The sequence below is a fragment of the Megalobrama amblycephala genome, linkage group LG24 (genome assembly GCF_018812025.1).
Source record: "Megalobrama amblycephala isolate DHTTF-2021 linkage group LG24, ASM1881202v1, whole genome shotgun sequence".
Taxonomy (NCBI): Eukaryota; Metazoa; Chordata; class Actinopteri; order Cypriniformes; family Xenocyprididae; genus Megalobrama; species Megalobrama amblycephala.
Window position 1 is genome coordinate 28,758,884 of NC_063067.1, and position 15,588 is coordinate 28,774,471.

General features: G+C 38.0%; 1 protein-coding gene across 1 annotated transcript; it reads right to left on the reverse strand.

Annotated features, from left to right (window-relative positions):
• Positions 1-2,518: 2,518 nt before the first annotated feature.
• Positions 2,519-14,225, reverse strand: gss (glutathione synthetase). The gene is made up of 13 exons (XM_048178517.1): positions 14,054-14,225; positions 13,518-13,656; positions 13,002-13,147; positions 11,284-11,359; positions 10,945-11,084; positions 10,067-10,183; positions 8,994-9,074; positions 8,649-8,726; positions 8,416-8,485; positions 8,135-8,329; positions 3,310-3,391; positions 3,039-3,228; positions 2,519-2,952 (listed from the first exon to the last, which is right to left on the reverse strand). Exons 2-13 carry the CDS (start codon positions 13,644-13,646, stop codon positions 2,811-2,813), a joined length of 1,446 nt encoding a protein of 481 aa, XP_048034474.1. The 5' UTR covers positions 13,647-13,656; positions 14,054-14,225; the 3' UTR covers positions 2,519-2,810.
• Positions 14,226-15,588: the final 1,363 nt, after the last annotated feature.

The window sequence follows — 15,588 nt, forward strand, 5'->3', positions numbered from 1 at the left end:
CTGACTGCCTGTTGCTTCTTCAGCCAGGATATTAAGCTAAACAACCAAGAAAATGTGTAAAAGCTCCACTTAGTCTCTTTGTAACTTTCGAAACACTTCAGTGTTTAAGAAGCATCTTCACAATAATCCTACTATTCTATACAGCTTTAACATACACCATACGATTCAAACTCTTTCTGCCTTGTTTAACTGTTGAGGTCTTGTCATTGTCAAGCCCTTCCCTTTTCCATTGTTCATTGGTTGAGATTTGATGCATGTCTTGTATCATCTTTGTACTATCTTGCTTTATTGGAACCATTATTGTTTTTCAGAAGTTGATAGTGTCCAGAGTTGAGTGAATGAACGAGAGGATGGAGGTTTTTCTGGTGTTGACTTCGGTTTGTTGGTTGGTTGGTTGGTTGGTTGGTGATGAGAGTGTGATTTCTTGTGGCTGTAATGTGGAGATTGAAATAAACATGGATTTCAGAAATATGTTTGATTGGAATTAAATTTTTTCTTTATTTTTGCAGATGTGTGTGTTGTTCTAGTGCAGTTCTAAAAATAAATCTCCAGTAAATGGTCCTCGAACATCACTCTCAAAGTTTATTATGCCCCTTTTCACAATAAGTCTCTGGTGTCTCCAGAATGTGTCTGTGAAGTTTCAGCTCAAAATACCCCACAGATCATTTATTATAGCTTGTCAAATTTGCCCCTATTTGGGTGTAAGAAAAAACACGGCATTTTTGTGTGTGTCCCTTTAAATGCAAATGAGCTGCTGCTTCCAGAAGAGGGAGGAGCTTTAACAGCTCACGCTTCGGTTGCTCAACAACTACAAAGCTGGAGAATCTCACACAGCCAAAATGAGGATTGTCAGTAACGGTGTTCAGCCTTACATTGTTCAAATCAGAGTCGACACTGATGGAGAGACTCAGGAAGAAGTTACAACTTTTAGAATGAAACTGGACGTTTCTGAACGGTTAGTGGATACATTTATGTAACGTTAGTTGCTGTGGAGTTGATTCAACTCATCCACTAGCATGTGCTGTCATGTTAATTCTTTTGTGCAAAAACCGAATGGACGGCCACTATATATAGCGTACCTGTTTGCCAAACAGAGCCATACACACCAGGCTAACGTTTGTGATTGCTAATATTTTTTCAAACATATCACTCAGTCAGAAACGCTCCTTTTTTTTAGCAATTGAGCTTGCCAGGGTCAACTTACAGGCTAGACTCTAAATAGTGTTCAGTGCTCGTCTGTGCAGCCAACGACAGAACAGTTGACATGCTTTTCTCAAACTTTTGCCATGGCGTTAGAACTGATACACCGTTTTCACTTGCGAAAACAAAATGACTGCGCCATAGGTGGAAACGTGCAGATTAAAGGGACAGTTCACCCAAAAATGAACATTTGATGTGTATCTGCTTACCCCCAGGGCAGATGTGGGTGACTTTGTTTCTTCAGTAGAACACAAATCATGATTTTTAACTCCAACCGTTGCGGTCTGTCAGACGTATAATGTGGGTCAATGGGAACTTCTTTTATAAGAGTAAATAAACACTTGCTTAGACAAATCCAAATTAAACCCTGTGGCTCGTGACGACACATTGATGTCCTTAGACACGAAACGATTGGTTTGTGTGAGAAACCGAACAGTATTTATATAATTTTTTACCTCTAATACGCCACTATTTCCAACTGCGTTCAGCACTCGTTTAGTGAGGTCTGATCATGCTCTGACAACGGCACTGATGTCTCACGCTTATACTTCAATGAGTGCTAGACATTACTTCTGGGGACCCGATGTGAATAGGTGTTTTTTTTTTTACAACTAATAGATATCACCATTCTTCCCCAGTTGATTGATTACATTAAGAATTGCAAAAAGATTTTGTATTGCAAGTTATAAATAAAATATGCACTAATTTACATACAAGTCTAGAACAAAAATCTTAATATTGGATGTCCGGTTCAAAATTCGTTTAATTTTTTTGACAAGTCAAAGGTTTTTACAGAAGGAATTTTGGATATCTATTTTTATTACTCCATACATCAAAAAGTACTATCAACAGCCAGGAAAAAAATAATTTTTTCACCATTTTTTTAGGTAATAAAATGTATAAAATCAGGCAAATTATATATGAACAAATCCCTCAGTAAAAACCTTCAGAATATAGATAGGTATAAAACTGTAAAGTTTGGTGCATGTAAATTCTGCTGAAGTGGAGATTTCTGAGAGAAAAAAAAAAAAACTTCATTTTGAGAAAACAGCCTTTAAAGATATTTACTGTAATTGAAATCAACAGATGCAAATAGATAAAGTGCTATAAAAGATACACTTTATACAAAAGTGTATTTTGGATGTTTTCTTTCCAAGAGTCTGAAAAAACACTTTATGAAAACATGGAAAAAGTAAGATTTTCTTTGTTAATGTATTTTAAAATGTCATTTATTCCAATGATGGAAAACTTCATTACTCCAGTCTTCAGTCACATGATCCTTCAGAAATCATAATATGCTGATTTGGTGCTCAAGAAATATTTCTTATTATTATTTTAATAAAATCAGTTAACATTTTATGTAACTTAAAAAAGAAACATTTTAAAAAAAATCACTTTTATAAAACATTAATGACTACTCACACTCCAACAGATTAACCCTTGAATGAGGTATTAAACATGTACACGAAATCAGCAGTTCAGTCATAGATGTTCCCCACCGATTACATTACTGCATCTTTAGGGAATATTCATCACTAAATCTTGGCGGAAAAGGAATCATACGGGTTAAATTCCCTGGTGTAAGTAGGATGTCATTCTCCTCCAGTCCATTAGGTGGCGCTGTAGTTCAGACCAGCAGTGGGATTGTCCAGCACTGCTACTCCTGCAGCCACACCCCCATCAGCATGCTCAGAGCTCTTGGTCCTCAGCAGGTGGCCCACACATTCATTAAACACCATGTCTTTGCCTTTCCTGTGTGAGAAAAAGATGCAGCGATTTGCTGTAACGCAGTGAATCTTAAAGATGTTTGTACAATAAAAACTGAGAAATGATCCCACCTGACATACGCTCCAAACACGCCCAGTTCACTCAGACAGGAGTTCAGTCTCAGAGGAGCTCCGGGCCTGAGCAGGTAGTTCTGGACCGGGACGGGCTGGATCTTGTCCATCAGGATGTAGGCCGTCCTCTCACTGGAGTTCTTCAGGTTCTCCAGCACCTCACAGATCTCATTGCCGTAAATGTTGTTGCCTGTGACATAGGAAACCTTTGAGCAAGCGTTTGAGATATATACGTGAGTGAGTACACAGGACGTGACATGTGACCACTCACCTCCTCCCTCCCTCTGAGGTTTCAGCACATACTGATCTGGATTGGCCAAAGCCATTGCTACGGTTTTATCACCTTCTTCTCCCTGTGGAAAGACAGGTCGACCAATTAAAATCGGTTTCATAAAAATAAAATTAAAAAATACAGTTTAGTCAACAGTGGTACTCAATCCTGCTTCTGACGTTCAAGCTTTCTGAAAGTTTAGTTCCTACCAAGGTTATCATATCATTAAATAATAATTAGTAAAATACATAAAATTAAGTTTTATGTAATTTCTGTGCCATTATTCGGTCCACAATCAGCTGAAAACAGCCAACAAGCAGCAGATACAGTACACTGGGTCTCATTCACTAATAGTCACGTTATTGAATTTAACGCAGATGAAAACGAGGCTGTGAGGGATAGATTCAGTCTTTACACTACAGGTGCTGGTCATATAATTAGAATATCATCAAAAAGTTGATTTCTTTCACTAATTCCATTCAAAAAGTGAAACTTGTATATTATATTCATTCATTACACACAGACTGATGTATTTCAAATATTTATTTCTTTTAATTTTGATGATTATAACTGACAACTAAGGAAAATCCCAAATTCAGTATCTCAGAAAATTAGAATATTGTGAAAAGGTTCAATATTGAAGACACCTGGTGCCACACTCTAATCAGCTAATTAACTCAAAACACCTGCAAAGGCCTTAAAATGGTCTCTCAGTCTAGTTCTGTAGGCTACACAATCATGGGGAAGACTGCTGACTTGACAATTGTCCAAAAGAAGACCATTGACACCTTGCACAAGGAGGGCAAGACACAAAAGGTCATTGCAAACGAGGCTGGCTGTTCACAGAGCTCTGTGTCCAAGCACATTAATAGAGAGGCGAAGGGAAGGAAAAGATGTGGTAGAAAAAAAGTGTACAAGCAATAGGGATAACCGCACCCTGGAGAGGATTGTGAAACAAAACCCATTTCACAAAGAGTGGACTGCAGCTGGAGTCAGTGTTTCAAGAACCACTACGCACAGACGTATGCAAGACATGGGTTTCAGCTGTCGCATTCCTTGTGTCAAGCCACTCTTGAACAACAGACAGCGCCAGAAGCGTCTCGCCTGGGCTAAAGACAAAAAGGACTGGACTGCTGCAGAGTGGTCCAAAATTATGTTCTCTGATGAAAGTAAATTTTGCATTTCCTTTGGAAATCAGGGTCCCAGAGTCTGGAGGAAGAGTGGAGAGGCACACAATCCCTGTTGCTTGTGGTCCAGTGTAAAGTTTCCACAGTCAGTGATGGTTTGGGGTGCCATGTCATCTGCTGGTGTTGGTCCACTGTGTTTTCTGAGGTCCAAGGTCAATGCAGACATATACCAGGAAGTTTAAGAGCACTTCATGCTTCCTGCTGCTGACCAACTGTATGGAGATGCAGATTTCATTTTCCAACAGGACTTGGCACCTGCACACAGTGTCAAAGCTACCAGTACCTGGTTTAAGGACCATGGTATCCCTGTTCTTAATTGGCCAGCAAACTCGCCTGACCTTAACCCCATAGAAAATCTATGGGGTATTGTGAAGAGGAAGATGAGATACGCCAGACCCAACAATGCAGAAGAGCTGAAGGCCACTATCAGAGCAACCTGGGCTCTCATAACACCTGAGCAGTGCCACAGACTGATCGACTCCATGCCACGCCGCATTGCTGCAGTAATTCAGGCAAAAGGAGCCCCAACTAAGTATTGAGTGCCGTACATGCTCATACTTTTCATGTTCATACTTTTCAGTTGGCCAAGATTTCTAAAAATCCTTTCTTTGTATTGTTCTGAAGTAATATTCTAATTTTCTGAGATACTGAATTTGGGATTTTCTTTAGTTGTCAGGTATAATCATCAAAATGAAAAGAAATAAACATTTGAAATATATCAGTCTGTGTGTAATGAATGAATATAATATACAAGTTTCACTTTTTTGAATGGAATTAGTGAAATAAATCAACTTTTTGATGATATTCTAATTATATGACCAGCACCTGTATATATTCAACATTACTGTTTTGCCTGCATTTGCCTGCACAAGACAACTTCTCACAAAAAAATTGTGAGAAGCTTAATTCACAACATGCATCTATACACAAAAATTTGGTCTTAACCTAATGTTAATGAAATTATGTTATGAAAGTTAATGAATCATGATTTGATCATGAAATTGATTGTACACAGAAATTCCGCACAAATTCATGCATATGCAGAGTTATGGCAAATTTACTCTGCAAAGATGGCACAAGAAGCACTTCCAAAATGGCATTTAGGTGTCTTTAAACAGACTGTTTAATGCTGCTCAGAGGTGGCATAAGTGCATTTACACATCAATCGCAATTGTATACTTTGATACTAGGGGATGAGGTGGGTCAGAGTAGGCATAATTTAGTCTGGTTTTAATCAGGATTGCATCTTTACACTGAATTTTGAGCAGGCACAGAGCGACCTTAAAGGAGTAGACCACTTTTAAATACACTTTTCCTGATAAATTTACTCACCCCCATGTCATCCAAGATGTTCATGTCTTTCTTTCGTCAGTCGAAAAGAAATTAAGGTTTTTGATGAAAACATTCCAGGATTGTTCTTCTTATAGTGTATTTCAATGGCTACCAACAGGTTGAAGGTCCATATTACAGTTTCAGTGCAGCTTCAAGGGCTTTAAACGATACCAGATGAGTAATAAGGGTCTTATCTAGCAAAACGATCGGTCATTTTCGAAAAAAATACAACCGTTTATGCTTTATAAACAAAATATCGCCTTGAACGTACTTTCCGCTTCCGCATTCTTCATAACGCTTACGCTGAATGTCCTACGCCTTCCCTATTCAACTTACGGAAAAAAACGAAACTGGCGCCGCGTTCGTTCCGTAAGTAGAATAGGGAAGGCGCAGGACATTCAGCGTAAGCTTTATGAAGAATGCGGAAGCGGAAAGTACGTTCAAGGCGATATTTTGTTTATAAAGCATAAACGGTTGTATTTTTTTTATAAAATGGCCGATCGATTCGCTAGATAAGACCCTTATTACTCATCTGGTATCGTTTAATTAAAGCCCTTGAAGCTGCACTGAAACTGTAATTTGGACCTTCAACCTGTTGGTAGCCATTGAAATACACTATAAGAAGAATAATCCTGGAAAGTTATCATCAAAAACCTTCATTTCTTTTCGACTGACGAAAGAAAGACATGAACATCTTGGATGACATGGGGGTGAGTAAATTTATCAGGAAAAGTGTATTTAAAAGTGGACTTATCCTTTAACTTGGCTATGTAAAGATGCCTTTAGTGAGTGAGACCCACTGTTTCTTAAGGGATGGTCACACTACACCGTTTGTTCCAGTGACTTCCATTCATTCGAATGTGGGAGACAGGAAACACAAGCTTTTTGCTGCATTCCAAAGTTGAAGTTTGGTGAACTCGGACCCGCAAAATCACGTGAAGACGTGTGACCAACGGAAGATTGATACGCCACGTCATGAGCTCTTAGCTGAATTAAAAGAAAGCAAAATATTTTTATATTTTAGATGTATTATATGTTCATTTTGTGTTTTTAGAAAAGATGCCACAAAGTGTGGCGTAATATAATATACCAAAGAAAATAGTGTGTGCTCTCATGTGACCACAGCTTTACGATGATAAGCCATCTTTCCATAAATCTCTATACTGTAGGTTTATGACGCTAGAATTTCTAACTTTGATACGATAACTAGAAAAATATCGATATTTGATACCATGGGGGAAGACTGCCATATACATTTCCATGTGGATATTTTTAATATTATCTCATAATTTGCACTAGGCAATCAATATTTTCAAGCTTTAAAAAGTAACAGTAATCCATATAAATCCAGCGGTTTAATCCAAGTCTTCTGACGAAACACGACCGCTTTATTTGACGAACAGATTTTAATTTAGGCTTTTATTTGCATATAAACATTCATCAATTACCATTACAATTATCTCACTTAAATCATTGCTAACTCAATGTATTTGTGTTTTTACAATGAGGTAATTGTTGCAAAACTACAGAAATTGAATAAAGTAATCAAATTTATAACACTGGATAGTCTTCATTGTATAAATTAAATATTAATCATAATATAATCCTTACAATTAAAGTTACAAAAGTTATTCTGTCAAGAGCAGTGAGTGATTTTCTCTTTTTCTTTTGTTCTTTGATGAACATTAATGACAGACAGCAGCAGGAATATTAGGCTGCTGTCACTTTAAGACCTTTAAGATGTTACACATGCTATTCTTTCCAAACCGTTAACGTTCATTTAAGACATAACCAACTATGTTTACATGAATACTTGCCAAGATGGGCATTTTGACAATTTTGTGTGCATTTGACTGTTTAAGCGCAATAAGCTGTGGAAAAGAACTCAATTTGGTACTCGTGAGCTGTTTGAGAGGTGGATTTGTGTGTACGCGCTTTCAGTGTGAGAGCAAAACCTGCATGCAATACCCACAATCCCGCGCTGAAATTAAGGCCCTGTAATACCAACACTATTCAACTGGAGCGAATGAGATGAGTGAGTGTGTCGACTCAATGTCGGAGAGGAGAGAGCAAGAAAATGGTATCAGTGTATCAGTACTGCGGAAAATGAGTATTGGAACTATTTCAGATATTTCAGTATCAATACATTTCGAAAAATCAATATTTTTGACAACACTACTATACTGTGAGTGTTCTGTTGATAATAGAGTTTGGTTGAAGTGCTTCATTAGAGTTGGATCTAATCATAGGATCTTATCTACTCAAGCAGGATTCAGCACCACACGTCAACAACGTTGTTCCTCTACCATGTCCAGGGTGTACAGCCCAGCGAAAGTGGCCCGAATCTGAGCAACTGCTTCAGGTTCATCAGAGAAGAAGCGCTCCAGAACCCCCGGCCGGGCCAGTTCCTGCTGCACCTTTTTAGTTCCAGCGAGATGGGTACTGATGTCGGGACACTTCACCGCCAGAGAGCGCTCCATCATCAGACGGGCCTCCCAGCTCTGAAACATACGCCAGGTTACGGGTTTCATTCCCAACGAACACTCAAATCATTTCTGAGAAGAGGAAAACAAAGCCATGTCCTCACCTTCTCTGAGGTATAGTTTTGGGGCATGTATCCGTTACGGAAGTAAACAATGGCAATCTCACGGCCATCTCTGCAGGGTGAATTGAAAAATTAGGTCTTCATTGACATGTTTGTGTACAGTTGTTGAAGCTGGAAAAAATAATCATTTTGACTAAACATTGCTGTCATTTCCAACACATTTCGAATGTGTTACACAGAAGAGAAACGCGTGACACTGAATCACAATCACTCACACAAAGAGCCTCTTGCTCTGATCCAGAGATCCGGTTCTGCAAACATCTTCAAACTGTCTTCTTATTACAGGGATATTTCTGTACATATAAAACAAAAAGATCATCACTATTGTTCTTGGGCAGAGGAAAAAGTAACAGATGCTTTGCTTCACAAACACCACTAATTAACATTAGCTGCTTCACAACAGAATTATATACATTAGTACATGTTGCTCATGACTGGTTCTCAGTACTTACTAATGAAATAACACTAATGTAGTTATATAGTAGTTACATAGTAACTAATGTAAAATAACTTGACACTGAATCCTGATTATAGCAAGACTATCTGACTACATACTGTACCTTTTCCACAGCTCATTCTCGACGTATCGATGGTCATAAATATTCCTCTGAACATCCTCAACCAGAAACATTACCACTGCCCTGTAAGGGACAACATGAAGAAATGACCACTTTATCAGTTCCATTACAAAGTAAACACAGATAAACCAGCAGTGAGTGAAACACTCATTTTCACATTCCAGTTTAAAACAACAACAGTGTCAGTAAAGACATATATAACGTAACAAAAGATCAATATTTTAAATAAATGTTCTTCTGAACTTTATCCATCAATGGCCCTGTTTCCACCTGGTATTAAGATGCGTTTTGATCGATCGGATCACAAGTGGATGATGCTAAATACAGGTGTAAACGGGGTTTAAAATGTTTTGAGCTTGTCCACTTCCAGAGGTAGTCGAAAACGCATCGATCAGCCACTAAAGACCGCCTACTCTTCACCTAAACATTAGCATGTAAATATTATGGGAAGCGCGCTAGCCAGACGGGATTTAATCTTTTGTCAGATGACGACCCAAGTTTGGTTTGAAGACGAAAAACGTATCAAGCACAATGTTCTTTCACCATTTCACCATGTTCGGCCGGTCTTGCGGCTGTCAGAGTGACATTTACCCGCCCATAGACCCACCTTCCCTCGAAGAAATCAGCGGTTGAAAATGGACAAAAAAGATGGATTAAAATACCAGGTGTAAATGTGTGTCTCCCTCATCTACTTGTGATCTGATTGACCAAAACGCATCTTAATACCGGGTGGAAACAGGGCCAATATGAAGCAGCTGTTTTCAACATTGACAATAATAATGTTTCTTAAGCATCAAATCATCATATTAGAATGATTTCTGAAGGATCATGTGACACTGAAGATTGGAGTAATGATGCTGAAAATTCAGCTTTGATCACAGAAATAAATCACATTTTTAAATATATTCAAATAGAAAACAGTTATTTTAAATTGTAATAATATTTCACAATATGACTCTATTTTTTATCAAATAAATGCAGCCTTGGTGAGCATAAGAGACTTCTTTCAGTAACACAGAAAAATCTAACCGACCCCAAACTAAAGTTGAACACACCTCTCAGATCCATAGAGCTCCCAGGCCTTGGCCAAACCTCTCGCCAGACCTGCTGCTGGGTTGTTGTCGAGAACACGATTACACTCCTCTGGCAGGTTTGCGACCTTCAGAATGTGTCTTACAGGATTGAGAAACAGTTTGTCACACCACTGACATTAAAGGATTACTTCACTTCTGAATGAAAATTTCCTGATAATTTCCTCACCCTCATGTCATCCAAGATGTTCAAGTCTTTCTTTCTTCAGTTGAAAAGAAATGAAGGTTTTTGATGAAAACATTCCAGGATTATTCTCCTTATAGTGGACTTCAATGGCCTCCAAACAGTTGAAGGTCCAAATGTCAGTTTCAGTGCAGCTTCAAAGAGCCTACGTCACGCGTGATCTTTCTAAAGTGATTATGTCATGCGTGCAGATCTCAGAGCTAGTGCAAGACGAGCATTTGTGGTTAAAAAGTATATAACTTTTTTTTTTTTTTTTTAGAAAATGACTGATCGTTTTGCTAGATAAGACCCTTATTCCTCGTCTGGTATCGTTTAAAGCTCTTTGAAGCTGCACTTAAACTGACATTTTGACCTTCAACTGTTTGGAGGCCATTGAAGTCCACTATAAGGAGAATAATCCTGGAATGTTTTCATCAAAAACCTTCATTTCTTTTCAACTGAAGAAAGAAAGATATGAACATCTTGGATGACATGGGGGTGAGTAAATTATCAGCAAATTTTCATTCAGAAGTGAACTAATCCTTTAACCCTTATATGATAAACATCATTTAGTCACTTAGTAATAAACCAGTGCATCATTTTAATATAAAATCTCCTCTAGCGGAGTACATTTTTAGAGCTTTTCGAAGATAAAATTTACCATTTATCTCAGACTTACCGATGGACATCTGGTGTCCGTGAAGCAAGACCGCCAAAACTCGCGGCAATAGTGTTGATTTCAATCTGCTTTAGAGAAGTCCCACCGTCTGGTCTGTGGTCCAACATGTAATCGGAACGATTCAGGCCCAGCACTATTGACTTGGGGAAGATATGAGCTATAGTTTAAATAAATGTCTAAAGAACATTTACAATTAGGTTATTAACATCACATTTATAAGAAGTCAGCTGTACTACATGTATAACAGAACATGAACAGTGAAGTAAATGTTTCTAATGTGTAACATGGTATTTTTTTAAACAAAAAATTAATCAACAAACCGCTGGTAAATCATTATACCTGGTGTGGATGTTCCTGTTGAACTTGTTTGTATATGCTGAAAAGTCTGGCTGTAAAATCGTCAACTTTGATAGTGCTGTTGAAAAAAAGAAATATTACACCAAAATTATTATTAAATATTGAGTTCCAGCACTACATGGAATTGCAAAAATACTAACAGAATAAGTTAAAAAGTTAAAGGTGCAATATGTAAGATTTCTGTCCGCTAGAGGCCTATTCAAAACAAAGGCGTAGCTTGATGACGCCAAGTTTGAGCACGGAATCTTGGGACATGTGATCTTCACCTCAACAGACGGTGCAGAAGAATAGGGATAGGACTAGGGAAGAAATCATGTTCATGGATGTGATTATTAACGTTACTGTAGTATGAAGCAGAACAGGAGTGAGTGTTGTGGAGCTGAACGAGGAGCTGGAGCAATTGATCAACACACGCCTCACGAGCAGCAGGACTTTTATTATGACACAGTCGCCGGCGCCACTTCCGCTTTTCCAGTCATGAGTATGAGGTAAAACAGCTCTGTTTATCATATTAGAGACATTTGAGTGTGTTGAAAATGATGTTATAACGTTACTCTGTGCGTTCGCTCGGCGGCTGCCGTGAGACACTGTTACACACTGCAGTAAGATAGATCGATTTTACAATATCATATTAAATGCTGGATGGCTTGTGTTGATAAATGGCATGCAATTAAAACGCATTTTATGATTGAGAAAATTCTGTATTACTGTTACTAAAAATAAAGCTGCATCTGATTATGCTATGTTAGCTACTTGACAAAATAGTGTTTTTCTCTGAGGCATGGTAAAGCATGGTACTCGCAAAAAAAACCAAGAAAATTAGATTTAAACAATAAGACTAAATGTGTTGAGCTATATAACAACAATAATTAGTTTTCTGTCTATAAATATATCAAAACAGTTGTTCCCTTGTCTGATAAAACATGTAATATATTCAAGCGTCTTTGGTGTTTCCATGGTTTCTACAAAATTAAACCGGAAACCGAGGGTAACGCGGGGTGACGCAACTGACAGGCAACTCCTCACACGTCCCGGAGCCTTGGGTAAAATTGAAATTTTCTCACAATTTACAAATAGTTGCAAAGATTTGGGATATTGTAAGTACTCAAGTGAACAAAATATATAACACTGGTCTAGTGGTTTTTGGATATTTTACTGCAAAATTCTTACATATTGCACCTTTAAGTTAAAAAAAAACAATCCCACGTCTTCCATTGGTTGGACAGACAGATAGTCCCGCCCCAAACTCATGCCATTTGCAGAGTCAGTGTTAGTGTCATGATTTCACAAATAATCACAGCAATGTTCTGCATATTAAGATGGGATTTTAACAAATATGACACATTTATTTTAATGACACCATTAAAGTGTGGCAATAAGAAACTTGCAATTAAACAGGGCAGGATTACCAAACTTTATTGTCAGCCAAAACTCACTGACCTAATATATTTTCTTGAATTATTAACTTAAAATCTCAGCAGATACTTCAACAATGTAACAACAACACATTTACATGTTCACGATTCTCTGCAAATGCTCAAATGCTCACATGAAATGCAGGTAATTAGAGTTTTATTTTGATTCCTTTTATTTATTTTACATTTTTCTGATTGGATTAATTATTAGATTTTCATTAACTCACAAATCCCCTGCAGTTCCCTAGTTTAGGAAAACCCAACAACAGAGTAACTCTATCATACCTGGCCAGAGTTTCTTCTAGAAAGGTGGGGTCCTGACTCACCCGGTCCACCAACCGGTTAAAATGTGTCTGTACTGCCAGTGCCTGATGAAAGAGTGCTGTTGGCACCGGTGTGGGAAACAACGTGAACGGCGCATAACTCACCACCTGTCAACAAACACACATTATCATGGCCTGTATCTACACCAGCAGAGCCCTTCAGTCACTCCTGATTCTTTGAGCGAGGGGTATTTGACTCAACGGGGCAGAACTAACTCTCCATAATCCAGAAACAAAACACGGTTGTAGGACAGACAGAATTCCAGACGTGACTGTGAATTAGCTGCAAACTCTGTGACAAGACATCACATGTTTATTTGAAATCATTTTTTCCTGTATTTATGGAATAATGTCCATCTAGGAGTCTTGGTTAGACATCTTAGATCTGGGTTAGGTCTGCAGCACCACCAATATATATAGCACCATGCAATATAGATCTAAAAAAAATAATTATTGTTCATATGAAACAATGACTTACATCAGAAGAGTTTGGTGTTTCTTTGGTCCGCATCAACACCCCATGTAAAAGTGCTGTGTCTTTTGCAATCTCTTGTATATTTTTGACCAGGTTTTCATCTTTCAGGACATCCTCCAGTTTGACAGACATAGCAGAGAATCTACAATCGCAAGGAAACACATTGTAGTCATTACATATGCTTCATGCCACATATTTTCCCAAAAAATCTGGATTTTTAGGGAGATACAGACTTTCAGATAACGTTAGATGTTTTTCTTTTATTGGAAAGATTATATCAAACCATGATATCAATGTTATTATGTATATGTTTATAATAGTAAACTTCCATTTCTCGGACTTTGTGCTGTGAGAAAAGGGAAGTGACTTTACAGTACGTTAATTAGGTCTGAGACTGTACACGATATAACAGTGATGCAATGATCAGATCTCTACTCATCATGACACGGCACAACTGCACTGCACTACTGTTATAGACAGCACACTAAATGTCAACACTAAGTTAGCTCGTGTTAGTTAGCTGTTGAGTTATGGCATACCTGGTGTTCGCGAGCTCTGTTTGGTCACTGCTGTGGCACTGAAGGTCCTTGTTTACAGTGGGTCTGAGGATTATTTAGGTCCAGTTCACCTGCTCAGGTTGAGATGAGTCTGGCAAGTGATTTCAGGCGTGCTAACTGCGGTGCTGCTCGTACACTAACAACAGTTAACCAATCAGTGCACAGAACGCTGATGACGCTACTGTCCACGTGCGCGCGCAGCACCAAGTTCATATTATGCAGAAGCTTTTGGTCTTTTTGACCGTAAAAACTGTAACCGTAACTGTAAAACGGGAACGGGACACCAAAAATCGTATTTTTCCCCGGAAAACGGGCTAGTCTGGTCTAAATCAGAGAGTGAGCAAGCTTCATGAAACTTCGTGAATATTATTTCAAATCAGTGTTTGTTGGAGCGCGATAATACAAACATATATTACGTAGATACTTCATGTTTAATGATATTTGATGGTTTAAGAAAGTGGTTTGTAGAAAAAAAAGAAGTGTTTAATGCACGTTTGGGCTGAGTTTCCGTTGCATTGACACACGTTTGACCAGCAGGGGGCGTGTGGAGTTTCCATCACTAAAGCAGAGAATACACACTAACAAGAAGCGACACTCAATAGAACGTTCCATTGAAACACCGGCGCCCAGCAGCAGCCCTGCGTTTCCGCCATTTGGGGGTGAAAACGAGTCTGCAGTCTACTAGTTTCTATGGCAACATCAGCTGCTTTGTTAAAAAAAACTACATTAAAGCTGAAATCCAACCTGAATGATGACAACACAGAATAAAATACTATCACTAGTGATCATCAAATCCTTTTTAACAGTTTATTTAACACACTTTGTGTTTAAATCTTCCACTTATTTCACAAAACCTTTTTGCTCTCTAGAAACCCAGTCAGTTTGGGTTAAAATTCTTTAAAAGGCTTATAAACACTGAATTATTACCAACATATGAAATTAAATTACGTATACATCAGAAAAATTGGGAATGTTGGACAATAAATATAAGAATATAACAGCTTGATTTTGCAGTGTTGTCTAATGTCCGTTAAACTGTCCAAAAGCGTGAATTATGGGATAACGGACACATCATGTATTATAAGATCATTATGTTTGTAGCGTGATCCATTAAAATGTACAATATATAAATTTGAATTCAGACCTAGATATTATTATATTACTCCACTAGGTCTGAAATATATTGTTTGCTGCAAACATGATGATCTTAAATTTATTAATTATTAATTTACTATTAATAAATGTGTAAAGTTGCATAAAATGGAAATACTCAATAAAGTAGGCTAACTACGTTACCTCAGATGGATGAATGGTTGGATTCCACAACTGGTAAAATAAAACGTATATGAGACAATACAGCATTTACTGTAGGAGCCATACAATTGACTGGTGACTTAATTTAAAAACTGTTCTATTGCGCTTCTGATTTGGCAGTGAAATTCGCCGATTTTGGGTGCGTAAGATGTGAAGGATTCAATGGTCCAGTTAGTATTTTCACCCCATAATGGCGGCCGTGC

Coding starts and splice junctions, on each gene's coding strand:
- gss (XM_048178517.1), bottom strand. CDS start 13,646: ATGTCTGTCAAACTGGAGGATGTCCTGAAAGATGAAAACCTGGTCAAA. Junction 11,360..13,001: donor CTAGAAGAAACTCTGGCCAG/GTATGATAGAGT, acceptor TTTTTTCAACAG/CACTATCAAAGTTGACGATT. Junction 8,727..8,993: donor GAGAATGAGCTGTGGAAAAG/GTACAGTATGTA, acceptor TTATATGTACAG/AAATATCCCTGTAATAAGAA.